This window comes from Ursus arctos, unplaced genomic scaffold (genome assembly GCF_023065955.2).
Source record: "Ursus arctos isolate Adak ecotype North America unplaced genomic scaffold, UrsArc2.0 scaffold_14, whole genome shotgun sequence".
NCBI classification, from domain to species: Eukaryota; Metazoa; Chordata; class Mammalia; order Carnivora; family Ursidae; genus Ursus; species Ursus arctos.
In genome coordinates, this window is record NW_026622808.1 from 71,585,812 (window position 1) to 71,613,096 (window position 27,285).

The following is a 27,285-nucleotide window of genomic DNA, read 5'->3' on the forward strand; positions in this document are numbered from 1 at the left end:
ATGCATAAAAAAAATAAGACCCATCAATATGCTGCTTACAAGAGACTCATTTAAAACCCAAAGAAACCACCAGATTGAAAGTGAGGGTTGGAGAACCACTGATCATGCTAATGGAAATTAAAAGAAAGCGGGAGTAGCAGTCCTTATACGAGACAAACTCTAACTGTCATATCAAACAAACAACTTGGTTGATTTTAAACCAAAGACTGTAATAAGAGATGAAGAAAGACACTACATCGGGGCGCCTGGGTGGCTCAGTCATTAAGCGTCTGCCTTCGGCTCAGGGCGTGATCTCGGGGTCCTGGGATCGAGCCCCACATCAGGCTCCCCTGCTGGGAGCCTGCTTCTTCCTCTCCCACTCCCCTGCTTGTGTTCCCTCTCTCACTGGCTGTCTCTCTCTCTGTCAAATAAATGAATAAAATCTTAAAAAAAAAAGAAAGAAAGAAAGACACGATATCATAATTAAAGGGAGAGAAAGAAGAGACTTTTACAGTGTACAGTGTGTTTCTCACCCTCCTCCTTTGGTGGTTCTTCCCAGTAGTGGCCTCATCTCTGCCATGGCTCCAGCCCCTGCCAGATCACCCTGCCAGGAATCTAGTTCCCCTAGGAGACTCCAGACCCTAGTTCTGGTACCACCACTTCCCTGTCCTAGTTTAGTAATGGCTGGGACTTCCTGCTGTTGACAATCTCTGGGTCAATCTCTGGGTTGACTCATGGCCTCTCAGCTCTTTCATCACCTGTGCAACCAATTGCCTGCATTAAATTCCTTTTGTCGAACTGACAAAAAAGGGAGAGAAAGAGAGGGAGAGAGGGAAGTAGAGGTGAGAAAGAGAGAGAGAGAGAAAGAGAATGGGGAATTGGGAATATTTTCCTAAAAAGCAAAACAAGTGATCCTGTACATTCAATTTGTATATATGGAAGTGTAATGATGTAATTGCCCATATATATATATATATATATATATATATATATATATATATATATATATATAATTTTATTTATTTGTTTGAGAGAGAATGAGCAGGGAGAATAGCAGAGGGAGAGGGAGAAGCAAACTCTCCACTGAGCAGGGAGCCTGATGCAGGGCTCAGTCCCAGGACCCCAGGATCATGACCTGAGCTGAAGGCAGACACTTAACTGACTGAGCCACCCAGGCACCCCTCAGATTTATTTTTAAAACAAACTCTTGAAAAATTGTCCTGAGGTGTCTTGGTAGGCTACCAGCTCCCATAGGACTTAGCATTGGGATAGTTTGTTTGGAACAAAAGATGAAGAAAGTGGCCAGGTAGCCAGGATGAACACCAGGTTGGCCTTGGGACTGTGGACAGATGACTGATGAACAAATTTCAGGAGAGGAATGACATTCCAGAAGATGCCATTCAGTGTGAAACTTCAGGTCTCTGGGGAAGTGAGCAGTGGAGCTGGTGTCATGTCTGGTGACTCTCAAGTGCCTGTCTACCAGCTGGCGCTTCCTGTGTGTGGAGGCCAGGCAGCCAGTCCGAGGGCACACAGCGAATGAATGGCAGGACTGGTGTGTAGCCCAAGAAGTCTGGCCTCAGATTCTGTGCCATCTCTTCTCATCACTCAGCTGCCACCACTGTGCACATAATAGCTCTCTGGGCCAAGGAAGGCAGTGGGACCAGATTCTGCAAGAGACCTGAGAAGGCTGAGGGGCGTCGAGCCCTGGCCCCGGTGGCACTGTGCGTGTGTGTGTGTGTGGTGTGCACAAGTGGTTACCATCTGTCTGTGAGTGTTTCCTGTGTCTCTCTGTGGGTTTGTATCTGTCTCTGATGCACCTTGTGAAGAATCTACACTGCAACTAACACCTGCAAAAACTCCCTTCCCAGGTGGAAAAGACAGTGAACAAGCTGACCCTCCGAATGCCCTACCAGCTCTTCATTGGGGGCATGTTTGTGGATGCCGAGGGTGCGAAGACCTATGAGACCATCAACCCGACGGATGGAAGTGTGAGTGCAAGCCTATCACCGCCTCCTACCCTCTCTCCTCCCTACTTACCCCATGGCCTTTTCTCCCATCTACTCCCCCCACCCCGGCATCTGGGGATTCTGGCCCACAGGGGCCAGAGCTTGGATGCAAAAGGGTTGCAGTCATTTTCCAGTCCTCCCTACAGGAATGGCCCAGAAGGGAGAAATGGCAGGGAGTCAGGAGGACTCTAAAAGTCTGGAGCATGCTTCAGAGAATGGGACAGAGTTAAACCAGCCCCCCATGCCCCAAAGAGGAAATGAAGCCATTCCCTCCTCCACACTTCAACAATAACCCTAGCCTGGCCCCTACCTTCTTGAATATGCGTACACCCCACCCTTGGGGAATTCTTCCTTGAATCCTATGTTTATCAGACTGTCTTGACTGTGACCCTCTTATGTCATGACCCAGTACACATATTGTATTCTCTTGTGCACACACCTACCTGAAACAACACTTAACTCCTACAGGTGCATACTGACACTTTTCCATTCTGCCCCACCCTATAGCATCCCTTAGGGCCTACAGAACAGATTGCACACCCAAAATGGGTCTTTGGAAGGGAGTTTAAAGAAAGTGGTGGACAAAAGGGTAGACAGGGTGTGAGGACACACACAAGGGGATGCAGTGCCCTCAGGCAGAAATTGGAAACTGTCACCACCTCGAGGTGTGTTTTAAGAATCCCAGAAGGGAGGTTGTGTGAACAAGGCTGCCTGGGTGCTGGGCCCTTGGGCAGGGAGGGTTCACCCTATCTGTGGTAACCAGCAAGGTGCTGGTCTTGCCCCTCCTACTTCTGTCTCCTCCTGGCTTTCCCTTTGGCCGAGCCTAGGTGGCAGGAAGTGTGGGGGCCTGCCCTGTGGTGCATGTGGGTACTGTCAGGACACAGAGCAAGGACGGGGGACAGGAATGGTTCCGCCCCTGTCTGTCTAGAGTATTTCACTTAAATAAACCTTCCACCTGGGACTCACTAAATTAATGGGCTTCTATTCTCGGCTTGAAAACACTAAGCTGATCCTCAGCCTTGTAGATGCAGCCTGAGTCTGTTGCCCCGTTTGGGCTCAGCAGCACGTGAAAAGAAGGATCCTGATATATAGAAACACAGTAGGTCTCTCTGAAGGCCTTTGCCTTTCCTCATTGTGCACACCCTTCCAGGCCCTCCTGTTAGCCAGCCATCCCCTCTGAGCCCTCCCAGGTGGCCAGGGGAGTGGGTGCTGTGGGGCTTCTGTGTACACGGAGTCCAGGGAGGGCCTTACAGCTCTGCTCCACCACAGGTCATCTGCCAGGTGTCCCTGGCCCAAGTCAGCGATGTTGACAAGGCAGTGGCTGCCGCTAAGGATGCCTTTGAGAACGGATTGTGGGGGAAGATCAGTGCACGGGACCGGGGCCGGCTCCTGTACAGGTGAGAGTCCCACACACACCCCTCAGCTTGGTCCTGCCAGGAGGAGGTGGGGTCCTGGACACGTTTGTGCAGGCAAGGCCTGAGGCTCAGAAAAGGCTTCTCAGAGGAAGTGGCTTGAGAGGCAGGAGGGATTTTGCCAGACACAAGTAGCCTTGAAGGGAAAGGTGTCCTCGGTGGAGGGGACAGTGTGATAGAAGATGAGAAGGTACAAACGTGAAGGTGCTAATCAGATCAGAGCAGCAAGCTGGCAAAACTAACAGATGGTCCTGGGCAGACGCAGACAGGTACAGCATTTACCTGGAGTGGCCTGGACCAGAGGGGGAATCAGGGCTATTTTATGCAGAAGCCAGCAAAGGAAGGATGGGGCCTGTTCTGTCTGCTGGTCTTTGCTCAGCTTGACCCTGACTGCGGGAATCTCACACCCCCCCCTTTTGTAAACCAGGGCAGAAGGGACTTCCTCCCCTTAGTTCCATCAGAAATCTTGGGGAAGGACTTGGGGTTGCTCCATCCTAGGAGAAGGGGGTGGGAATGAGACCTGAAGGAGAGATACTGCTCCCCTAGAACCAAGTGGTCCCAGCGAGGGGGGAGCAACCACCCCCAAGGAAGTGGGGTGATGTTTCCAAAAGGGGGCTGCTGGGTGGAGGACCTCAGCAGTGCTGAAAAGGCTGGGGAAGCTGTCAGGCATACAGCCTGGTCACGATGTGGTCCAAATGTGCTTGTCATCTGGTGGGAGAGAGGCCCGTCTTGGCCTTGCAGTCAGAATGCCATGTTTTTCTATTCCAGAGGCCAAACACACCAGGACAGCCCCCAGCACAGCGAACCAGAGAGGGGGGCCTGTATGGCTTCAAAATGGAATAGAGATGGGAGGTTTGGGGGCAGGCCGGGGTGCACCCAGCCTGCCGTAACTCAAATTAGCTTCAAGACCCCTTGAAGAGCCCATCAATTTGGGAAGCCATTGGCTTCCTAGAGCCCCCAGATGAGGCAAAACTGAAACGTGCAAGCCCAGGCTTATGATGCAGAGCCTTCTGGCCCTGAAGCAGGGACTCCTGCGGTAGAGTGTGCTGGCCCAGGAGAGTTTTTTTCTTTGCTCTGCTGCCATCTAGTGGCATGTTCCATAATAACACTGCTGGGGACGCCACAGTGAAGGGTTGGTCCCTTCTCAGCTCTAAGTAGAGACCTGGACTGCTTGGACACACATCTCAAGGCCAGGCCTCAGAGTTCCTAATAACCCAGTCCCTGCCTCATGAAGTCTTCCAGTCCCCATGGTGTAGGTGTGCCCATTGCTGGTCCAGGAGGGAGTAGCCCCTCGTTCAATGAGGAAAATAGGACCACCATGGATAGATATTATGGAATACAGAATGCATTGTAGGGATAAGTTGGGAAGAAAGATCCAGAAAGGAGTGTTAGAGAAGGTCACTAGACAGGCCCCAAGAACCACTGAGGGACAAGAAGGAGCCTCTGAGGAACCTGGAGAGCCAATGTCCCCAGCTGCCAGAGCGGGACCACCAAGAGCTGGTGGGAGTCTGTGAGAAGCTGTCACCTTCAGACACTTCCTTAAGTCCACAGCCAAGAATGTGATAGTGGCCCATGCTGCTGTTAGGGAATCAGGGGGAGCCAGGCCAAACCTGCCTGGCACCCCACACTTCCCCTTCCTCATGTCCATCCTGCAGACCTGTGGGTCGATGGAGTTTGCTTCCCCTGCTTTCCCCATTTGCACTTTCTGGGGACAGGACCTTCGGAGGAGGCAGAACTGCAGCTTAACAAAGTTGACAGTAGCACAGTCCCACTCAGCTCTCCTTGAAGAGCCTCTCAAATGGTGTGCTCGGGTGATAGTTACTTTAGGGATTTAGGACACGGCCACATCACGTGCATGTGACATTGTCTGGCAGAGTTGGAGGGATTTGGGGCTGATGAGACCATGAGAAGTAGTAACACGCAACAGGCTTCATGGGGTGGTGCCCCCACAGTGGGAGACCCTCCAGAGGTTGTAGTGGAGGGTCCCTACTCAGAATGGGAGGGGTGCAAGGGAACTCTTGGGGTCAGGGGATCAGGGAGGGGGCTCCAGTGTCCTGGCAGTGTTGCTCAGTAGCAGAACAGGAGTCTTGGGGTCAGAGGGATGGGAAGGACAGCAGTTACAACTGCACGGCCCATCTCACCAATGGTGACGGCCGTCGAGTGAGGTTCCTGGAGGATGCAAAGCAACAAGGCTCTAAATGGCTGAAAGTCTGCTTGTTTGGACTATTTTTAAAATAATCGGATACATAAACGTGTCTCCAGCAAGCTTCTGAGCTGACAGGTCTCACTCTATGACGAAGTTGTGAACAACCTGAGGGCCAACACACAGAGGCCATCTTTGGCTTATTCATCATATGGATTTATACCTTTGGCACATCTGTTTTTCTAGTTGATGAAACCCTAGTCCTTGAAATGCTGCAACATGGTGTTTTCCTTATTTGGTCTAAAATAGTTCTCAAAAAGTGATGTACACCTTTGTTATCCTTAACTAGAGAATCACCTAGGTATGTCACTGCCTCTGGTAATGGTGTGGCTCTGCCACTTCCTTGCTTGGGTCTGTTTGGTCCAGTTTCACTCACCAACCTTGTGCTGCATGCTGACTGTGTGCCCGTGGGTGTAGGAGGGGGTGGGAGACCAAATACTGTCCCAGCCCTCAGGGAGAGGCAGACAGTACTGGAATACTTGTCTAAGTGGGTATCTATAATAGCCAGGCAAGGTTTGAAGAAAGATGGAGGGTGCCAGGAGGACACTGCAGGGAGATGTGATTGATGTGGGATGAGGGTTGGCTTCCCAGAGAGTGTGAATATGTACTTGGGGGTTAAGACTGCCATGGCTGTGTGCAGAGAGGAGCAGCTCTGCAGGCTTTGGTCCCAGAGCTGTTTCTGGGCCAGAGCTCCCGTGTGTGCAAGACTGAGAGCTGCTCTAGGTCTGTGGTCCCCATCTTCCCCTGTCCATCCTGCCTCGGGGACACCCTGTTCCCTGAGCTCCCTTATTCAGGGAAGGAGGCAGAGTCCTAATTCCCAGGCTGCCCATAGCAGCATACCCACCAGAAGCATGGGAGGGCAACTGGCTCTCAGAGCGCTCACGCTTAAGGAGGGCTGTGTACATGCACCTCCCCTTGAATCTCTCCCCTCACCGCCCCCACCCTCTGCAGATGCCATCCTTGGGGGTGCACTCCACCGGATCAGCTGGTGCCTGAAGCCAGACATGCTCTCCCCTGGTCAAGGCTGTCCAGCGACAGAGAGGGTAGCCTTTTGGAATGGTGACCTCCTTATTACAGAGGCAGAGGGACTGTTTTGCGGGATCATTTGTAAGCATCATTATCAAGTAGTTAATCCATCAATATTTTAGGAAGGAAGAAAGGAAAAGAGAGGAGAGAGGGACAGAAGGGCACCATTCTCACACTCATCCAGCAAAGGAAACCTTACTGCCCCATCTCACAGATGGGGAAATGGAAGTCAGCACATTGGAGTGTGGCAGAGGCCGTGAGTCATTGAAGAAGGGCCTTGAAAGAACAGGCAAGGCTGTTCCAGGCCTGAGCCCATCTCTCTCCTCTCCCCACCGCCCCCCCCACCCCTGGCCAGGTTGGCAGACCTCATGGAACAGCATCAGGAGGAGCTGGCCACCATCGAGGCTCTGGATGCAGGTGCTGTCTACACGCTGGCACTGAAGACCCATGTGGGCATGTCCATCCAGACCTTCCGCTACTTTGCTGGCTGGTGTGACAAAATTCAGGTGAGGCTGAGGCTCCTACCACCAAGTGAGTTCATACAGGCAGGCTGGGCCCAGCAGGAAACTCAGGGCAGTATTTCAGCCTGCACACTGCATAACAAGCAACCACAGCTTATTGGCTTAAAACAACCCCATTTATCAGCTCACATTTCTGCAGATGGGAAGTACAGGCAGGCTGGGCTGGGTTCCATGCCAGAGTTTCACAAGGACAGTGTCAGCGTGTGGCCAGGCTGGGCTTTATCTGGAGGCTCTGGAGACACCCTGTGTGCAGGCCCATTCAGGTGTTGGCAGAGTTCAGTTCCTATTGATGCAGGACTGAAGCCCAGGTCCTTGCTGGCTGCTAGCCAGGGCTGCTCTCAGCTACTGCAGGCCTTGGTATGGCCCTTGCCCCAGCCCTCCATCCCCTTGCTGTCCTCAGGCTTGGCATCCCTCTGCCATGAACTGGAGAAAACTTTGCGTTTGTGGGGGTTTCTGAGGTGATGCTGAGAACACCTGCATCATGTCCCTTTCCTAAGGTCAACTGTGCCATTCCGCATCTTTGCAGAAGGAGTAGCTCACCATCTCCCAGATCCCAGGGATCAGAGTGTGACCATGGGAGCCATTTTCAGAGATTTGTCCACCATAGGCAGTGATGGGACACCCATCACCGAGGGGTTTATGGGATCTCTACCAGATCTGGGCTTCACGCCTTCTGTCCTCTCCATGGGGCTGAGGGATGTAGGTGTGATAGAAGGCCCACCTTCTGCTCCTCCGGCTGCTGTGTTACTGCTGGCTGGAGCTGGCCCCCACCTGGGGCCTCCTGGGCTAGCACGGCCTCCATAGGCAACTTGGCCCCCCACTCCCCCCTTCTCTGCCCCAGTGTCAAAGCCAGAGGTCTTACCTGTACCAGGACTAGCTTCCCATCTGAGGACTCTGCCAGGCTCAGTGTAGCAGGCACCTTGCACCTGTTGGCTGCCCACTCCATCTGTATATGGAGTCCTCAGATGCCCCTGGAAGGGGCATAATCTGGAAGCTTTTGGTCTGTTACCTGTCTGGTTCATGGAAGCTTCAGGACACAGACAAGGCTGTTCTATTCTGAGCTCCAGGCACAGTCTGGCTGCCCAGCGGAAATAGGTGAGGAAACAATGGAGCCCCTCCCAGTGACCCCCCACTCTGTGCTTCTTCTAGGGCTCCACCATCCCTATCAACCACGCCAGACCGAACCGCAACCTGACCTTGACCAGGAAGGAGCCTATTGGGTGAGTCACAGCACAGAGCTAAGATTCACCAGACATGCTTTTCATATGGTACGTTGTGTGGGCGCTCATCCCCTTTCTACATATCTATCCAACGTCTATTTATTCACCAATTACTACATGCCAGACAGTTCAAGTGCTGGAGATACGGTAGTGATCAGAACTGATGAGAATGCCTATCCTCAGGGGACCTACATTCTAGCAAATAAAACAGCTTTCACTTCCAAGGTGCCTGCTCTGTGCCACGCACCGTTTTAATGACTTTATAAGTATAATTTTACTTAATCCCCCTCGATAACCCTGTAGCAGTCAGGCTCGTAGAGGATACACCTGAAAATTTTATCTGAAAAGAGTATAATGCTGATGTGCATAAAAACAAAGAACTACACGGCATCAAGGAACAGGAAAAAGTAATAGAGAAATCGGCAAGGATAGGGACCGGTGCTGCACAGGAGAAAGACAAGTGTCCACTGCACACAGAACAGACTAGGGACTGGGGAAATGATTTACACCCAGCAGTGAGGGGCCTCACCTCACCATCAGATGGCCCAACGGCCTAGGGAGAGAGATGCCCCCTCACACTGCCTTGGGGTGGTGGCGGGGGTCCACCCTGTGAAAGGCAGCTTGGCAGTGACTGTTCAGTCCCCAAATGCACCCCCGCCACAAGGCACAGCTGTGGCGGCTCACTGACACAGGTGCACCAGGAGACTGGCCCGAGAGTGCTCAGAGCAGCTATGCTGGAGCCCTGACAGCAGAACCGGGCACAGCCCCTGCTGAGCTCTGTGGCATCCTTACCAGGGCCTGGTGTGCAGCTGTGTGAAGGCATGGGGCAGAGCTAGGGGGACCCCAGGGAACAGCTCCAAGAGAAACGTGCATGAGGAAAGCACACTGAGGAATGTCCTCTAAAATCACCTAAAATGGGTCAGAGGCCCAATGTGATCAGCACCCAGCAGGCACCCCCACCTGCTCTGTGCCCCTTACGGTGTGGGGACGCTGTGACCCACCAGCAGGGACCTGACAGCCCCATGGATGGTGGTCAGAGGCACTCGGCTTCCCGCAGAGCAGAGTGTGGGAGGGTTTCAGAAGGAGAATGGGTTCAAATGTCATTTGGATCAACAGAAATGAGCACAGATGAACACACCAGGTCCTGAAGGACGGCCTGCTGGTGAGAGAGGCCCCTGTCTGGAGAGCGGGCTGTGGGTGCAGGTAAACCCCGTCCTGTAGCCCACAGAGAGGGGCGAGGCTGGGGGGGGACGGCACGGACTCCAGGGCTCCTGTAGCCCACAGAGAGGGGCGAGGCTGGGGGGGACGGCACGGACTCCAGGGCTCCTGTAGCCCACAGAGAGGGGCGAGGCTGGGGGGGACGGCACGGACTCCAGGGCAGGGATGCCCACCCAGCCTTTCCCCCAGAGGACACGAGATGGAAGGAGTGCTCCAGGACAGCCCCCTACAACAAAGAACTACCCAGCCAAGGTGTCAGAGTGTGGAGCCGAGCCCTGCAGGGCCAGAGAGCTTGGAGCCCCTTCCTCCCGCGTCAGGCTATGAGAGGGCTGGGTGGGGGGCCCAGGGCCCAGATGAACACTGGCTGCCAGTCACACGGGTCTGTAAGGTCAGTGATCTTCCAGACGCCTCTCAGGCAGTCCGTCCCGTCAGACTGAGGACGACACTGATGCTGAACCTCCCAGGGAGTTGGGGGAGCGGGGAGGTTTTCCCTATATTGGCAGGTGTGGGAGTCTGCTAGGGCCGTCGTAGCAAAGTACCGAAACCAGGAGGCTCAAACAGCACGCGTTTACTGTTTCGGCATTCTGGGGCTGGAAGTTCCAGATTCAGGTGTCAGAGGGTTGGTTTCTTCTGAGGGTGTGAGGGAGAATCTGCCTAGCTTCAGGGGGTTTACCGGCAATCTTTGGTGTTTCTCGACCTCTGCCCTCAGGTTCACATGGTGTCTTCCTTCTGCGTGTCTGTCTCTTCACATGGCCCTGTTTTTATAAAGGCATCAGTCGTTTTGAGTTAGGCACCCACCCTATTCCAGTAAGACCTCATCTTAACTAATTACATCTGGAGCAACCCTAATTCCAGATAAGGATGTTCTGGACTTAGGGTTTTAACATGTGAATTTTGGGGAGTACAGATCAGCCATGACAGTGGGACTTCCCTGACATCTTTTTTTCTTGGAAGCGCTCACAGCGCTATGACCTCACCCCCTTCCCTGGGAACACTCGCTGTGCCGCCTCCACTGCCTCATCCTGCTGGGTGCACGGAGGGTGGGAGCGGCTCTCCTAACCCCACAGTGCGCCCCGTTGCTCCCGGGAGGTGTGCCGGCCCCCAGTTTGTCCTGCCCTCAGCCTATCCACACTCTTCCCCCTGCCTGGGTTTAGCTAAGATGTCATCTGCTTGGGAAACACTCCGATGGTGATTGTGATCAAGAATATGAGATGGAGGAAACAAGTCATGTAGCCCGTGCAGAGCGCTGTGCGGACGTGCTCAGTGACTGTCTGACACTGAGGAAGACAGTGCGCTGCATTTCACAGGAGTCAGGGAAAAGCAGGGCCGCGTGCCTGCTGGACAACACGTGTCATCATTAGGCCCCAGGACTGTGGCGGCCTCCCCTTGATGGAGACACTGCTCAGCACAGGCTTTCTCTGGGGCTGAGGGGTGCACGGACACTGGGTACGGTACCATCTCTTAATGCAAAGCTGGCCAGCCTTATTGGGCCTCCCAGGCTGATTGTTTCCTTCTCTCCATGGGACTGACCCCTGGCCTCATGCCTAGGAAGACCCTCACCCACTTCCTCCCAGCCCATTATGTGATCCCAGCCCTCTCCCGTACCCTCTCAGACTGCCCATGTAGTCTTTGGCCTTCTCCCAGGCCCTGCCTGCTGTCACCTTCCCCATTGCCTGGTGTCACACCCTACTCAACTGTCCCTAGGCAGGTCTCACAGTTCCCATCAGAAACTTCCCTGCCATCATGCCCTGCTGGGAAGAGGAGCTACTCCCAGATTGAACATACTGCCCCATGAGGGACTGGAAAGGCAGGCATAAGCTAACTCTGAAGGGACATTTGGCTCCGTATCAGGAAGCCCGGAGTGGAGTGGAGTGGAGTGGAGTGGAGTGGAGTGGGTGTCAGGCTGGGCAGAGAGGACCCCGTTGGCAGGTGTCTGGGCCCCAGGCTATGTGGAGAGACAGGGTCCCATTCTTTGGTCTGGCAGGGTCTGTGGCATCATCATCCCCTGGAACTACCCCCTGATGATGCTGTCCTGGAAGACGGCTGCCTGCCTGGCTGCTGGGAACACAGTGGTGATCAAGCCTGCCCAGGTGGGTGTGGGTGTGTTCTGGGCAGGGCCTGTGGGCTATAAAGGGTATTGGCAAGCACCCTATAAAGGAGACAGGTGGCCTCTTGGCCCCTTTGCCCACCCGGGACTGGTTTCTCCTCAAGGGAGGAGGGGTACTGCTAATGCGGCCTGGCCTTCTGTGGGCCCTGTTCACAGTGGCAGAGGCCAGTGTGGGCTGTAGGCAGAGTCTGTTCTTTCGGCGTAGGGTGGCTGAGTCAGGTTAGCCAACCCTGTCCCTGCAGCTGCTTGGTGAGCAGTCAGGGATTTCTCCACAGACGCCAGCACTCAGGGTTTGGGGGAGCAGAAACCCTGTTTGGTAACCCTCGTCCAGGCCTCATGTTCTTTTTTTTTTTTTTTTTTTTTTTTTTTTTTTTTTTTTTTTTTATTAATAATGATTTTTTATTATATTATGTTAGTCACCATACAGTACATCCCCGGTTTTCGATGTAAGGCTCGATGATTCATTAGTTGTGTATAATACCCAGTGCACCATGCAATATGTGCCCTCCTTACTACCCATCACCGGTCTATCCCATTCCCCCACCCCCCTCCCCTCTGTAGCCCTCAGTTTGTTTCTCATAGTCCATAGTCTCTCATGTTTCATTCCCCCTTCTGATTACCCCCCCTTTCTTTATCCCTTTCTTCCCCTACTGATCATTCTAGTTCTTATGTTCCATAGATGAGAGAAATCATATGATAGTTGTCTTTCTCTGCTTGACTTATTTCACTAAGCATTATCTCCTCCAGTGCCGTCCATGTTGTAGCAAATGTTGAGAACTCATTCTTTCTGATTGCTGAGTAATATTCCATTGTATATATGGACCACAACTTCTTAATCCAGTCATCTGTTGAAGGGCATCTCGGCTCCTTCCACGATTTAGCTATTGTGGACATTGCTGCTATGAACATTGGGGTGCATATGGCCCTTCTCTTCACTACGTCTGTATCTTTGGGGTAAACACCCAGTAGTGCAATGGCTGGATCATAGGGTAGCTCAATTTTTAACTTTTTAAGGGACCTCCACACGGTTTTCCAGAGTGGCTGTACCAACTTGCATTCCCACCAACAATGTAGGAGGGATCCCCTTTCTCCACATCCTCTCCAACAATTGTTGTTTCTTGCCTTGTCTATTTTTGCCATTCTAACTGGCGTAAGGTGGTATCTCAGTGTGGTTTTGATTTGAATTTCCTTGATGGCTAATGATTTTGAACATTTTTTCATGTGTCTGTTAGCCATTTGTATGTCTTCATTGGAAAAGTGTCTGTTCATATCTTCTGCCCATTTTTTGATTTGTTTATTTGTTTCTCGTGTATTGAGTTTGAGAAGTTCTTTGTAGATCTTGGATACCAGTCCTTTATCTGTAGTGTCATTTGCAAATATATTCTCCCATTCCGTGGGCTGCCTCTTAGTTTTTCTGACTGTTTCCTTGGATGTGCAGAAACTTTTAATCTTGATGAAGTCCCATAAATTCATTTTATCTTTTGTTTCTTTTGCCTTTGGGGATGTGTCATGAAAAAGGTTGCTTAGGCTGATGTCGTAGAGGTTGCTGCCTATGTTCTCCTCTAGAATTTTGATGGATTCCTGTCTCACATCGAGGTCTTTCATCCATTTGGAGTTTATTTTTGTGTATGGTGTGAGATAGTGGTCAAGTTTCATTCTTTTGCACGTAGCTGTCCAATTTTCCCAGCACCATTTATTGAAGAGACTGTCTTTTTCCCACCGGATGTTTTTTCCTGCTTTATCAAATATTAGTTGCCCAAAGAGCTGAGGGTCCATTTCTGGGCTCTCTATTCTGTTCCATTGGTCTATGTGTCTGTTTTTGTGCCAGTACCATGCTGTCTTTGTGATCACAGCTTTGTAGTACAGCTCGAAATCCGGCATTGTGATGCCCCCAGCTTTGTTTTTCCTTTTCAACAGTTCCTTGGAGATTCGGGGTCTTTTCTGGTTCCATACAAATTTAAGGACTATTTGTTCCAGTTCTTTGAAAAACGTTCTCGGTATTTTGATCGGGATAGCATTGAAAGTGTAGATTGCTCTGGGTAGCATGGACATTTTAACTATGTTAATTCTTCCGATCCATGAGCATGGAATATCTTTCCATCTTTTTATGTCTTCCTCAATGTCTTTTAAGAGTGATTTATAGTTTCTAGAATAAAGGTCCTTTACATCTCTGGTTAAGTTAATTCCAAGGTAACGTATGGTTTTTGGTGCTATTGTAAATGGGATGGATTCCCTGATTTCTCTTTCTTCGTTCTCGTTATTCGTGTACAGAAATGCAACTGATTTCTGAGCATTGATTTTGTATCCCGCCACGTTACTGAATTGCTCTATAACTTCTAATAGTTTGGGAGTGGCTTCTTTTGGGTTTTCCATATAGAGTATCATGTCGTCTGCGAAGAGAGACATTTTGACTTCTTCTTTGCCGATTTGAATACCTTTGATCCCTTTTTGTTGTCTGATTGCTGTTGCAAGGACTTCTAGTACTATGTTGAATAATAGTGGCGAGAGTGGGCATCCTTGTCGTGTTCCTGATCTTAAGGGAAAGGCTTCCAGCTTTTCCCCATTGAGAATAATATTTGCAGTAGGCTTTTCATAGATGGCTTTTATGAGATTGAGAAATGTACCTTCTATTCCTACACTCTGAAGGGTTTTAATCAGGAAAGGATGCTGTATTTTGTCAAATGCTTTTTCGGCATCGATTGAGAGGATCATATGGTTCTTGAGTCTTTTCTTGTTGATATGATGTATCACGCTGATTGATTTGCGAATATTGAACCACGCTTGCATCCCAGGTATGAATCCCACTTGATCGTGGTGGATAATCCTTTTAATGAACTGTTGGATTCTATTAGCAAGTATCTTGTTGAGGATTTTGGCGTCCATATTCATTAGGGAAATCGGTCTGTAATTCTCCTTTTTGAGGGGGTCTTTGCCTGGTTTGGGGATCAATGTAATATTGGCCTCATAGAATGAGTTTGGTAGCTTTCCTTCTGTTTCTATTTTTTGAAAAAGCTTTAGGAGAATAGGTATTATTTCTTCTTTGAATGTTTGGTAGAATTCCCCAGGAAAACCGTCCGGGCCTGGAGTTTTGTTATTTGGAAGGTTGTTTATCACTGACTCAATTTCTTCATAATTAATTGCAGGCCTCATGTTCTGAGGCTGAAGCCCAGTCCCTCATAGAGAAGCTACAGAGGCAGGACCTCAGGGTCACTCAAACAGGCTGGAAGGGCCTGAGCAGGGTCCCCCTGGGATGAGGACACGGCCCACATGAGCCTCAGCTTCTTCCTCTGAATCGTGGCAGGAGCAGCCCCTCCCCTGCGTGCCCCCAGGGCTGTTAGGAACTGCAGGCAAGGTGCTCAGTCATGTGGCTCCGGACAGTGCCCAGGAGGTCTCTTGCTCCCCTGGTGCTTTGGGGCAGTTTGGCTCCAAAAGTATTGTAAATTAAAACCAACAATAACAATAGTTGACATTTACAGTACTCGCCCTGAGTCAGGCACTCCTAAGGCATTTTAATACGTAACAAATTAGACTAAATTTAATACGTAACAAATTAGACTAAATTTAATACGTAACAAATTAGACTAAAAAATCGCATATATTTGCTTATGGAGCACCACAACAACCCTCTGAGGTGACCCCGTTAACACTGGGGTGCTGTGTACACATCCAGGCCCTTCTCCCTGGAAGAGCCGCTCACAGGCCTGTGCCCTCCCAGGGCCGGCACCCCACAGGTGTGGCGGCTCTGAGGCCTGATGGTGGGTGGGGCACAATCCAACCTTTACAAGGAAAATTACCTGGGCCCGAAGAGGAATGGCTGCTGGCAAGTCAAGGGGAAAGGAACGGCCTCGAGCAGTGAGAATCTTGCACAGACCACTGCCCGCCACTGAGGTACTTCCAGGCAGTCCCGGGACTCCCCACTCCCTGAATGAAGGAGGTATGAACATTCAGGAGGGGGCCAGGCCGGGCCACATGGCTGGAGCCTGCCAGGAGAAGGCACTAGAAAGTATGTGAGGTAGCTGGCCTCACTCCCAGCTTTCCACTGGAGCTGTGGGGAAGCTGGCTGGGTTGGCAGTACCCGCTATGATGGGGCTTCCTCTGGAAGGTCTTCCTGCCATGACTGCTTCTCCCTGCTTGCTGCCTAGGATGCTGGAAGAGGAAGGCAGAACCCCACTTCCCAATCCCTCTTGACCCAGTCTTCTTTCCTGCCTCTTCAGGTGACCCCACTCACAGCCTTGAAGTTTGCAGAGTTGACTTTGAAGGCTGGCATTCCCAAGGGTGTGGTCAACATCCTCCTGGGATCTGGTAAGGGATGTGGACATGGGCATCTGGGGGAGCCAGGGCTCCAGGCAGCTGGAGATATACTTGGTCAGAATAGGGCTTGCTGCATGATTTAAGTTAGTCGGGCAGAGCAACCGGGGGCACAATGATCCAGTGGGGGTGGCCAGCCTGGTGGGGAGATGACCCTCTTCCATGGTGGGAGAGACACACACCTGGAAGTGTTCTAGCTTTCAAATGCTTCTCCAAATGTTTTCCATCTTTGTATGTATATATGTGCTCTGGAATAAATTAAGTAACTTGGGAATTATCTGCCCTTGAAAGTTTGAGAGAATTTGTCTAGGCTTAGAGCATCTGGTGAGCTATTACATGAATTGCTTTTTGTTTTTTATAATATTTTTTATTATATTATGTAGTCACCATACAGTACATCCCTGGTTTTTGATGTAAAGTTCAATGATTTATTAGTTGCGTATAACACCCAGTACACCATGCAATACGTGCCCTCCTTACTACCCATCACCAGCCTATCCCATTCCCCCACCGCCCAACCTCTGAAGCCCTCAGTTTGTTTCCCAGAGTCCATAGTCTCTCATGCTTCATTCCCCCTTCTGATTACCCCCCCCCTTTCTTTATCCCTTTCCTTTCCTACAGATCTTCCTAGTTCTTATGTTCCATAGATGAGAGAAACCATTAGATAATTGTCTTTCTCTGCTTGACTTATTTCACTTAGCATTATCTCCTGCAGTGCCGTCCATGTTGCAGCAACACAAGAATAAAATTTATAAGATTAAAAAAAAAATTTTTTTAAAGGGGTGGTGAGAGGAAGGGGTGCTATAATCTCTGCGTGTGGACAAAGCAGGGTGTTTCAGTTGTTCCTGGGTGTATTTTGGTCTGTGTGTCTTCTTAAAATTACAATGAAAGTAAAACTAGTATATATAAAAGGGTAGAATTGAATAGTGAAAAAATGACAAGCATATGTCTATAAAACAAAGTAGGTGTGAAAAAATACAAGTTAGAAAGCTACTATGAATTATAAGTTGATATAATAAACATCTAGTTGAAATGAGAAAAAGGAAACAAGAAAAAACAGAGAAGCATAAGAGAAAGAAAAAAAGAAGAAAAAGAGAGTTTAGTATGAAAAATAAACAAGCCATGAGACAACACCTGGAGCTCACCATACTATTTTCTCCTGGTGTTGGGATTTTACAGTCTTATGGGGTCCATAGGGTTGTCGTCTTCTTGTTCCTCTAGCCTTTCTTCTGGGGGAGGGTCCTGCTGTGCTGTTTCTTAGGCAACCCTGCTTGGGCAGAGTTGCCTTGCCCCTTGCTGGGGGGATGGGCTCCGTGGAAACCGGTCTTCTGTGCTTTTGTTCCCCCGGCAGCTTTCTGTGTCCCTTCCAAGTGTCAGAGCAAAAATGGCCACAGCCAAATCTCTGGCCCAGAGCAGAGAAATCACAGTCTGCTCTCTTCACTAAACCTAGGACAAAGTTTCTGTGTCTGTATGCTGCTGAAAACCGCAGCCTCCTGTGGTGCACACCTACAGTGATTCTCTCATAGGTCATCCTGGGGCCAGGGGCATCCCTGCCCTTTATGCTTCCAAAACCTCAAGCACTGCAGGCTCATGTGTGTGCCCCCCCCCCACAGCTCCTGGATCCTGTTTGAGCGCTACTCTAAAGCCCTTTTCTGGCTTCTATCACTCTGCGAGTTTTTGCCTGTTTGTGGGCACAGGCTCCTGATGTTTTCAGGCTGCCCAAGAGAAGAGCGATTCTCAATTGACCCAGCTTGCAGTTTATGGTGATCCGAGCTGAGGGACCCTTCCTGGTCTCGCTGACCATAAGATGCTTCCTGGCTCCACCGCTCAGGTACTCTGTTTGTCCAGGAAGCCCCTTTGGCTCTGAGTCTTCTCATATCCTGACCCATGATGCTCTACCTAGAATTCTGCCTTTTCATTTCCAGACCCCCTTTCAGAGAGGGATGTCGCTCTCTAGAGCAAATTTCTAAGGGTTCTAATCTTGCGCTCTGGTGTTATATCACTTTCCTGGTGCCAACTTATGGAGGCTCCCTTCCCCCTTCTGTTTATCTTCTGATATCTCCCTGCAGATTCACAACTTTACACTTCCTACCTTGCAAAAAGCAGTGCTTTTCTGCTTGTAGAGATCCAGATATATATTCTTTCATCTCAGACTGGTTTTATGGGTGTTCAGAATGGTTTGGTAGCTATCCAGCTAAATTCAGGAGACTGGTTGAAATGGGGTCCCCTACTCCTCTGCCATCTTGTCTCCTTTATTTTTATTATTCTTAAATAACATGAAACTGTAGTTTTGATATCTTCTCTGACCCAGTAAGTAAAAAGGCTAAAAAATTTTCCAAGTTTTTTTTTCTAAAATTCTGTTCTTAAATTTTTAGTTTTATTATGTCATGATTAGAGAATATGGGTGTGTATTAGTTTGCTAGTGCTGCCATGACAAAATACCACAAACCAGGTAGCAGATAAAGTCACATTCTGAGGTACTGGGGGTTAGGGTATCAACATATGAATGGGGGGAGGACTGAATCTAACCCATAATAGCTTGTAAACATTCTGCTTTCTTAAATGGAGAATTTTGGGGGCACCTGGCCAGGTCATTCAGTGAACCATGCAACTCTTGGTCTCAGGATTGTGAGTTCTAGCCCCATATTGGGTGTAGAGATTACTTAAAAACAAAACCTTTAAAATGGAGAATTTCTTTGTAATCCGATATATGATACCTTCTTATATATATTTCTTTGATAGCCTAAAACAGTGATATTATTATTATTATTATTATTATTATTAAATACACTTTATTTTTCAGAGCAGTTTAAGGTTCACAGAAAGATTGAGCAGAAAGTGTAGAGAGTTCCCATATACCCCATGTCCCCATATGCACACAGCCTCCCTTGCTATCAACATCCTATGCCAGAGTGGTAGGTTTGTTACAATTGACAAACTTACACTGACACATCATTATCACTCCAAGTCCATAGTTTTCATTAAGATTCACTCTTGGTGTTGTACATTCTATGACAAATGTATAATGACATGCCTCCACCATTGTGGTATTATAGAATAGTGTCACTGCCCTAAAATTTCCCTGTACTCCACCTACTCATCCCTCCCTCCCTCCCTCCAATCCCTGGCAGCCACCAATCTTTTACTGTCTCCATAGTTTTGCCTTTTCCAGAATGTCATATAGTTGGGCTCTTATGGTATATAGTCTTTTCAGATTGGCTTCTTTCACTTAGTAATATGCATTTAAGGTTCTTCCACATCTTTTTATGGCTTGATAGCTCATTTCTTTTTAATGCTGAATAATATTCCATTGTCTGGATGTACCACAATTTATTTATCTGTTCACCTACTGAAGGACATCTCAGTTGATTCCATGTTTTGGCTGCTATGAATAAAGCTGCTAATAACATCTATGTGTTTTATGTAGACAAGTTTTTGACTCATTTGGTAAATACCAAGGAGTGTGATGGATGGATCTTATGGTAAGGTTATGTTTACTTTTGTAAGAAATGGCCAAACTGTCTTCCAAAGCGGTTGTACCATTTTGCATTCCCTCCAACCATGAATGAGAATTCCTGTTGCTCCATATCCTCTCCAGCATTTGGTGTTGTCAGAGTTTTGGATTTGGGACATTTTAGTAAGTGTGTCATGGTTGTTTTGATTTGCGATCTCTAATGATATATGTAGAGCATCTTCACGTATATTCATTTGCCATCCGTATATCTTCTTTGATGAGGTGTGTGTACAGATATTTTGCCCATTTTAAATTGTATTGCTTATTTTCTTATCGTTGATCTCTTTGTATATTTTGGATAACAGTCCTTTATCAGGTATATCTTTTGCAAATATTTCTTTCCCAAACAGTTATTTTCTTTTTAACAAGAATGGTGGAATGGAATTAGTATCAAAATCACTTAAGAGAGCTGTGGTGTCTGGGTGGCTCAGTTGGTTAAGTGTCTGCCTCTTAGTTTTGGCTCAGGTCATGATCTCATGTGTTGTGAGATGGAGCCCTGTGTTGGGCTCTGTGCTCAGTGGGGAGTCAGCTTGAAGATTCTCTCCCTCTGCCCCTTATCACACCCATGCTTTCTCTTTCTCTCTCTCTAAATGAGTGAGTAAATCTTTAAAAAATCACTTAGAGAGCTTTAACTATATTTAGAGCTTTAACCATGTATAGAACTTTAACTATATAGAGAGGATGCAAGTATCTCACTCCAAACCTACTAAACCAGAATCTTCACAGGTGCACCTGGGCACATGAAGTTTTATGAGCTTGGAGGCAGGGGAGAAGCAGAAATGGAGGGACTGGGTGGGTGGAGGAGCCCAGGACTGGGCAGTTGACAAGGTGGGGAAGGGAAATGTCAGGACCGACTCCCAGGTTCTTAGCTTCAACAACTGGTTGCAAGGAGAGGTTGTTTACTGAAATGGAGAACCTGGAGGAGGAGCACGTCTGGGGAAAGATTAAGAGTTTGGTTTCAAATTTGTTGAATTTGAGAGGCTGTTTGACATCCAAGTGGAGGTGCTGAGCCGTCAGAGGAATCACAAATGGATCCAGATCACAGACAGATTTAGAGGATGATGTGTATGAAGATGGCATTTGAAGAGGTGAGCCAGGGTGAGATCAGCTGAGGCGACAGTGTGTGTTGAAGGAAGGAGAAGTTTGCCTCATTTTAACTTAATCACCTCTTTATTTTTTTATTTTTTTTAGATTTTATTTTATTTATTATTTTTTAATAGTATTTTTATTATATTATGTTAGTCACCATACAGTACATTGCTAGTTTTTGATGTAAAGTTCTATGATTCATTACTTGCGTATAACACCCAGTGCACCATGCAATACGTGCCCTCCTTACTACCCATCACCAGCCTATCCCATTCCCCCTTTAAAGACCCTGTCTCCAAATACAGTCAGATCTGAGGTACTGGGGGTTAGGACTTCAACATAATGAATTTTGAGGGGACACAATTCTGCCGGTGGCAGGCAACAAGGCCCAGTGAGCCCCAGGCACTGTGGGCACTAAGCACTTGGGGTGCACAGAGCTCTGGCCTTGAGATGTGTGTGTGGAGGGTCAGAGAGCTTATACCTCCCCCTCAGCACCTGGCAGCCACCCTGACCCCCTTGCCCACTCTCACCTACAGGCTCGCTGGTTGGCCAGAGACTCTCAGACCATCCTGATGTGCGAAAAATTGGGTTCACGGGTTCTACAGAGGTGGGAAAACACATCATGAAGAGGTAGGTGGGTGAGGGCACCCCTGGTCACAGTGTTGGGATGTGGACAGTGCTGTGTGTGAGCTTGATGCAGGTTCTGACTCTGTGTCTGGGTTTCTGACAAGCCCTTGGTGAGGCTGGTGCGGCTGCTCTGCAGAGCACACTCAGACCAGGGGGCTGCTGAAGACTCAGTGCAATTTGGGGCCACGAGCACAAGTGGGACAAAGCTGCTCTGAATTGAGATGTGCTTCAAGTGTAAAAGGTCCCCTGGATTTTGAAAACTTAGTACAGAAGTTGGCTCGTTAATAACTTCTTACATTGATTGCAAGTTGAAATGATATTTTTTATTAATTGGGTTAAATAAAATATATTAGAATTAATTTCATTGGTTTCTTTTTGGTTTTCCCTTAAAACTAAAATTTAATTTAGTTTTTTAGTGGCTACTAAAGAATTGCCATTACATATATGGCTGGTATTTGAGGTGTTTGTTCTAGTCTACTGGACAGCCCTGTTCTAGAACATCCTCTCATCTCTTATTCCTTGGACCTGCCTCAAGCAGCTGGGGTTGTGTTCCTGGCTCTGTCAGTAATTCATGATAGGACTGGGCCCAAGCCCTGACCCTCCCAAGCCTCAGTTTCCCCATCAGTTCAGCGAGGGGAGTTTGCGTGCTCCGTGGTTCTGGTCTATGTAGCTGATGAGCTTGGAGAGGGCTGGAACACAACACAGCACATTGTACCCCTGGCTTCCGCAAGACAACCATGGGATGCCTGAGCCCCACCCCACTGTGGCTGAATTCTGGGGGTGGGTTTCAGGCATCTGTACTTGGGTGAAAGGTACAAATAGAGAGGGGCTGGGGCTTCTGTTGGGCATACTGACGCCTTTCTCTGAAGTCATGTGACCACCCTCCTCTGTCTCTGTTGTAAGACTCATGTGTGAGACCTCCTGGGGCCACCCAGCTATGACATGACAATTCCACAGGGAGAAAGGCTTCTCTTGTGTTAAAACAACATCTCATTGTAGCCCCCAGTGCAGAGCAGTGTTCTTTCTCCCTGGACTCTTCTGCAGCCTCTGACCCTGCTCTCCACGGGCCCCTGTGTGCCCCACAAGATGGGATTCTCACCCCTTGGCCCCACACCCACTCTGTAAGCCAGGGTGCATCCTGGACTCTGTCCCGTCCCTTGAGTGGCACCATGCTTAATCACAGCAGCTTTACATGAGATCCTCTTCTGGGTCAGGAGCCACAGCCAATGTGGCTGGTGGAGTGTGTCTTTAGGGCCAGTAGAGGCTGATGTCACAGCCTGTGAGAGGGCAGGTGGAGCTGTTCTGATACATTTTGAATGCAGGAGAGCATGCCTCAACATTGAAGAGAGGGAGCCTGGCGGTGGTACAAAACTGATGGACAGAGAGCAGATGGACAGATGAGGGAGTGGGAGGGGTAGCTGCAAATAGTCATAGCAGTTTATTTACCTGTCCTTATTCAAAAGCTAGCTAGTCTCCCCTTTGCTGTATAGGCAATAGTCATATGTGAGCACATGTGTGCTAAGGCCAGAGAGAGGGCTCAGTAATTGTCAGGTCTGAGGTCTCCAGGGCAGGAAGGCTTGGATAGGCATCCTGTGGCTCTGGGACTGCCATCTTCTGGGGGCTCTCCAAGACCCCTGTGGCTGGTGCCTGAGATGGAAGTCCTCTTCCTGAGTCAGTCCTGAGGGAGGAGGCCCCCCCACTCCCATCCTGTGCCATGTCTGGTGGTTGTCACTGGCCCAGTCCTTTAGTGTCCCCTGAGAGGACGGTATCAGTAAGTCCATTTTGTGCCCGTCGATGCAGCATGCAGGATCCCTAGCTTCTCTCTGTTTGCACCTGTCACTAAAAATCTGAGGTGCCAGAGTCCCTGTGGCACTGAGCTGTCCCAGCTGGGGAATGGTTCGTGTTTGGTTTATTCATTGGATATTTACCAAACGCAGCTGCATGACCAGACAAATGCCTGCCTGCCCTGGTGGGGCTTATGTTGATGGTCAGGGTTGGACACAAATACAACGTGCAGCAAAGCACCGCAGGCATGGAGCACAGGAGCGTTCGTTTTGTAGGGAACGGTTGGGGCAGGTACCCCAACAAATGGACGGAGCAGAGGCCAGAAGGAAGTGAGGGACAAGCTTTGAGGATATCTGAGGGCGGAGTGATCCAGAGGGGGCTGTAAGAGCAAGGGCCCTGTGGTGGGTGGGTGTGGGCCCGGGTGTGGAAGAGGAGGAGGGCAGCAATGTGGCAAGGGGAGGGAGGTGGGAAGAGCTGACGAGTATGGGAGTGGGGAGAAGCTCCTTCTGACCCCCTGCTTGCCCTTTGAGTAAAGCATGCTTTGGAGCTTCCCTTAGCCCCTCCACCTGGAGCCCCTGCGTCTCAGTCTCCCAGGGACCCAGCCCTACCAACCTCTGTCCCTTTCAGCTGCGCCCTGAGTAACCTGAAGAAGGTGTCCCTGGAGTTGGGAGGGAAGTCGCCCCTCATCATCTTTGCTGACTGTGACCTCAGCAAGGCTGTGCAGATGGTGAGGGCCTGCCTTGGGGGGTGGAGGTGGGGCACCCATCTCTGATTCTACAAACTCACACATTTGGCCTAGACTGGCAGGAGGGGGCCTGGGGGACAAGGAATGACATATGCCTTCCCGAAAACAAACTTCCCAAGAGGTTTCATAACTGTCAGAATTGCTGAGATCAGCTCCACAGAATGGGCAATGTAAGCCACGGTTCCATCTGTTCTGAAACCAGCATGACGACTCTTCCTTTCTGCCATGTCCACTGGCCCAGGTCCACCACTGACTCACTGGGCAGCCTCAGGCAAGTTTCTCAGCATTTCCGGGCCTCGTGTTCTCACCTGTGTCATAAAGAGAATATTCCTGTGGTTGTTACAGGGATTCTACAAACTATTAAGTCTGAAGGGCTAAGAAGATGTGGCAGGTGCTTTGTGTCAGTGGTTCTTATGTTCGTATTATCATTGTCATTGTTATGCTTCGGTCCCCCTCTCCACACCTGTGGGAGCAAGCCAGTTCAACCAGGTGTCCAAATATGCCCCATTCCATCTATCTCTCTGTGCCCTGGAGGACGATGTGACGCACCACATGGACGTGAAAGGGAGTGCAGCCTCAGATAGGGAAACTGAGGGTGGCAAGTCCATCAGCCCAAGGGTCTTGGCCCCAGTGCCAAGGTCATTGCTGCAGGGCCAGAGGCCCAGGCCATGTCACTGGGCAGTGCAATCCCAGCTTCCAGGGGAGCCAAGCTCTCCCTCCTCCCCTGGCCCCCCACAGAGGGCTTCCAGGTCCAAAATGCAGGCTCCCTTGAGCCTCCGAGGACAATTATTCTGGACTCCTGCCAGGAGTTCTCTCAGGCCTGGGCTGGCACCCTGTCCCTCCCAAGACAGGAGGCCGCCTGCCTGCCTTTGCCTGCCATCTGCTGCCTGCTTCAACCTAACAGACTCTCCAGGCTCAGCGCCAGTGTGGACTCTGACCCCTCCTGCGTCACCCCAGGGAGCACACCTGCATACAGGGTCTTCAGGTTCACTTCACTTCACTCCATTCCACTCCCTCTTGTCCTCCACCCTCTGTAATGTGGACACAGGTGTCCCACAGGGAATGGGACTCATCTCTCCTCTTGAGGTGACTGAAGAATTAGTAGAGCCTGCATGTCCATTGCTGGCTGGGCCTGGCCCACCATTGGAGGTCAGGACACACATATTCCTCCCCTTCCCTATAAGAGGGGGAACCTGGGCCTGATGGGATGTGGGGGGCTGGCAACCTGGGAGTGGTTGTAAAAGCCAGCATCCTTTTCCATTCTCCAAAGGGGATGAGCTCCGTCTTCTTCAACAAAGGGGAAAACTGCATTGCAGCGGGACGGCTTTTTGTAGAGGACTCAATCCATGACCAGTTTGTACAGAAGGTGGTAAGTTTTGCTGCAGAGTCTTCACTAGGACAGCCACCTGTGCTGCAGGGGGTAGAGGGCAGGGAGGCAGGGCTGGGCCAGGTGGAGTCGGGCACTGTCCATCTGAGTCAGGAAACCCTCAGACAAAGCTGTATCCTTTTTCACGTGTTTTTATTATTTCAGCAAGAAATAGTGACCCTGCAGCTCAAACTGACATAACCAAAAAGGGCGTGTCCTAGGACAGCTCCCCAGCAGTGAAGCCTAAGCCAGGAATTCAGGTGCACGTGGCTCATTATGGGCAAGCTGTCAGGTGAAGCCAGGGAGGTGGAAGGGATCAGGAGAGAACAGAGACAGGACATGGTCTCAAGTGACATCCAGCCCTAGTCTGACCCACAGATAGGAGCTCTGGAGCACGAATGATACCTCCTAGGTGTACCCCTGGGGTCAAGGGGCCAGGCTTTTGTCCCCTGTCATCCGTTGTTGGCTGTGAGTGTCCGTGGGCTAGAGGAGGTCTCCCTGGGACCAGCAGCCACCAGCCACTGCAAGGTGGGTACTCAGAGGTAAAGAGGATGGGGTGTGGCACTCACAGCATCTCCTACATTCTTACAACATAGAACCAGAGGGGAAATCACTCTGTCCCTGCTGACTTTGTTGGAAAAGGCTGTGGGGGGAGGATGCTGGTTGGTGTGAGTGGGTCCCAGGTCCATCCCTGGTCCATTCAGTGATTGCAGGGCCTATGGAGTTCTGGTTGGCTCAGCTTCAGCCCAGAGCCTTTCCCCACATCCTGGAGAGCAGAGTCTGATCCCAGCGGATATGAGACAGGATGCTGGTACACAGCCCCTACGTGCAGGGTTAAAAAACTGTATTTAGGGGGCACCTGGGTGGGTCAGTCGTTAAGCGTCTGCCTTCAGCTCAGGGCATGATCCTGGTGTTCCGGGATCGAGCCCCACATCAGGCTCCTCCGCTATGAGCCTGCTTCTTCCTCTCCCACTCCCCCTGCTTGTGTTCCCTCTCTCGCTGGCTGTCTCTCTCTGTCAAATAAATAAATAAAATCTTTATTTAAAAAATCTGTATTCAGGAAGCCAGGAAAAAAGAGAGAGCAGGACTGGGACAAGGCGAGGCAGCTGTTAGGAAGGAGTTCTGGAGAGAGTCTTGGATAATGGGTAAAAATATGAAAGGCAGTGAGGAAAGAAACAGGATTTCTAGAAGGGAGTGTAACAGCTTTTGCCATGTAACAAGCTGCTCCCAAAACTTAGTGGCTTGGGATAACAGCCATTCATGCAGTCACAGTCCTGTGGGTTGGCACTGTGGGCACCAGCCCAGGTTCACCAGAGCTTGCTCGTGCATCTGCTGTCAGTGGGAGCACTCAGTGGCTGAATTGGGATGGCTCGTGGTCCCTCATCCTGCAGCGTGTGCTTGGACACATGCAGGGCCAATGGCAGGATGTCTAAGAATGAGAATAGGACTGTAGAGGCCTCTTGGGACCCCTAAAGTTTGCTTCTGCCACATTCTCCCTGCCAAAGTAAGTCACAGGCCAGCCCGGATTCAAGGGGTGGGAAACCAACCCTATCCCGGTGAGAAATGAATACAATACATAACCCACTATAGTTTGGGAGCTGGGCAGCCTGGCTGAGTGAGTCCTTCACTGCAACAGGCCCAGCACAGGACTAGCTGAACCTGGGGCACGGATGGGGAGTCATGATGGAGGGCCCATGAGGAGGCAGCTCACTGACTGATGTAGTTGCGGGGAACATAGCTGGGCAAGCCCCCATCGCCTCCAGGAGTCTGCAAGGGAGTCGTCAAACACCCACAGAGTGAGGGCAGGGGTTAGAATCTCAGCAAAGCTGTTGGGATAGTTTCAGCTCCCAAATACGGGAAATGAGAGGCACATCCAGGGTACTCAGTAGTATTGCTCTTGGCATCCTAGGGATGGAGTTGGGGGTGGGGTAGTTGGTGGCCAGGTGGGAGCAGGGAAAGGGAGCAAAGCAGGGGATGGGGACTCCCTTCAGCACAGAAGAACTAAGGCGTCCTTGGTGAGAGGGCAGGGGGTGGTCCTTGGGGGCTTGAGTGTCTTCTGATTAGGCCTGGGTGGGGCGTGTAGAGCCTGAATGGAGGGGTGAAGTAGCCCTGGCCTCAGAGGAAGAGGCAGCCAGTCAGGCCTGACCTTGATGCAGCTA

General features: G+C 50.1%; 1 protein-coding gene across 1 annotated transcript in view; it reads left to right on the forward strand.

Annotated features, from left to right (window-relative positions):
- ALDH1L1 (aldehyde dehydrogenase 1 family member L1) overlaps positions 1-27,285 on the forward strand; it is a 108,434-nt gene that overhangs the window by 73,781 nt on the left and 7,368 nt on the right. The window contains exons 13-21 of the mRNA XM_026501517.4: positions 1,848-1,967; positions 3,255-3,382; positions 6,982-7,132; positions 8,297-8,367; positions 11,570-11,675; positions 15,907-15,994; positions 21,140-21,233; positions 23,643-23,742; positions 25,031-25,129. Of these exons, the coding sequence (XP_026357302.2) occupies positions 1,848-1,967; positions 3,255-3,382; positions 6,982-7,132; positions 8,297-8,367; positions 11,570-11,675; positions 15,907-15,994; positions 21,140-21,233; positions 23,643-23,742; positions 25,031-25,129 (957 nt within the window). The remainder of the gene's footprint in view (positions 1-1,847; positions 1,968-3,254; positions 3,383-6,981; positions 7,133-8,296; positions 8,368-11,569; positions 11,676-15,906; positions 15,995-21,139; positions 21,234-23,642; positions 23,743-25,030; positions 25,130-27,285) is intronic.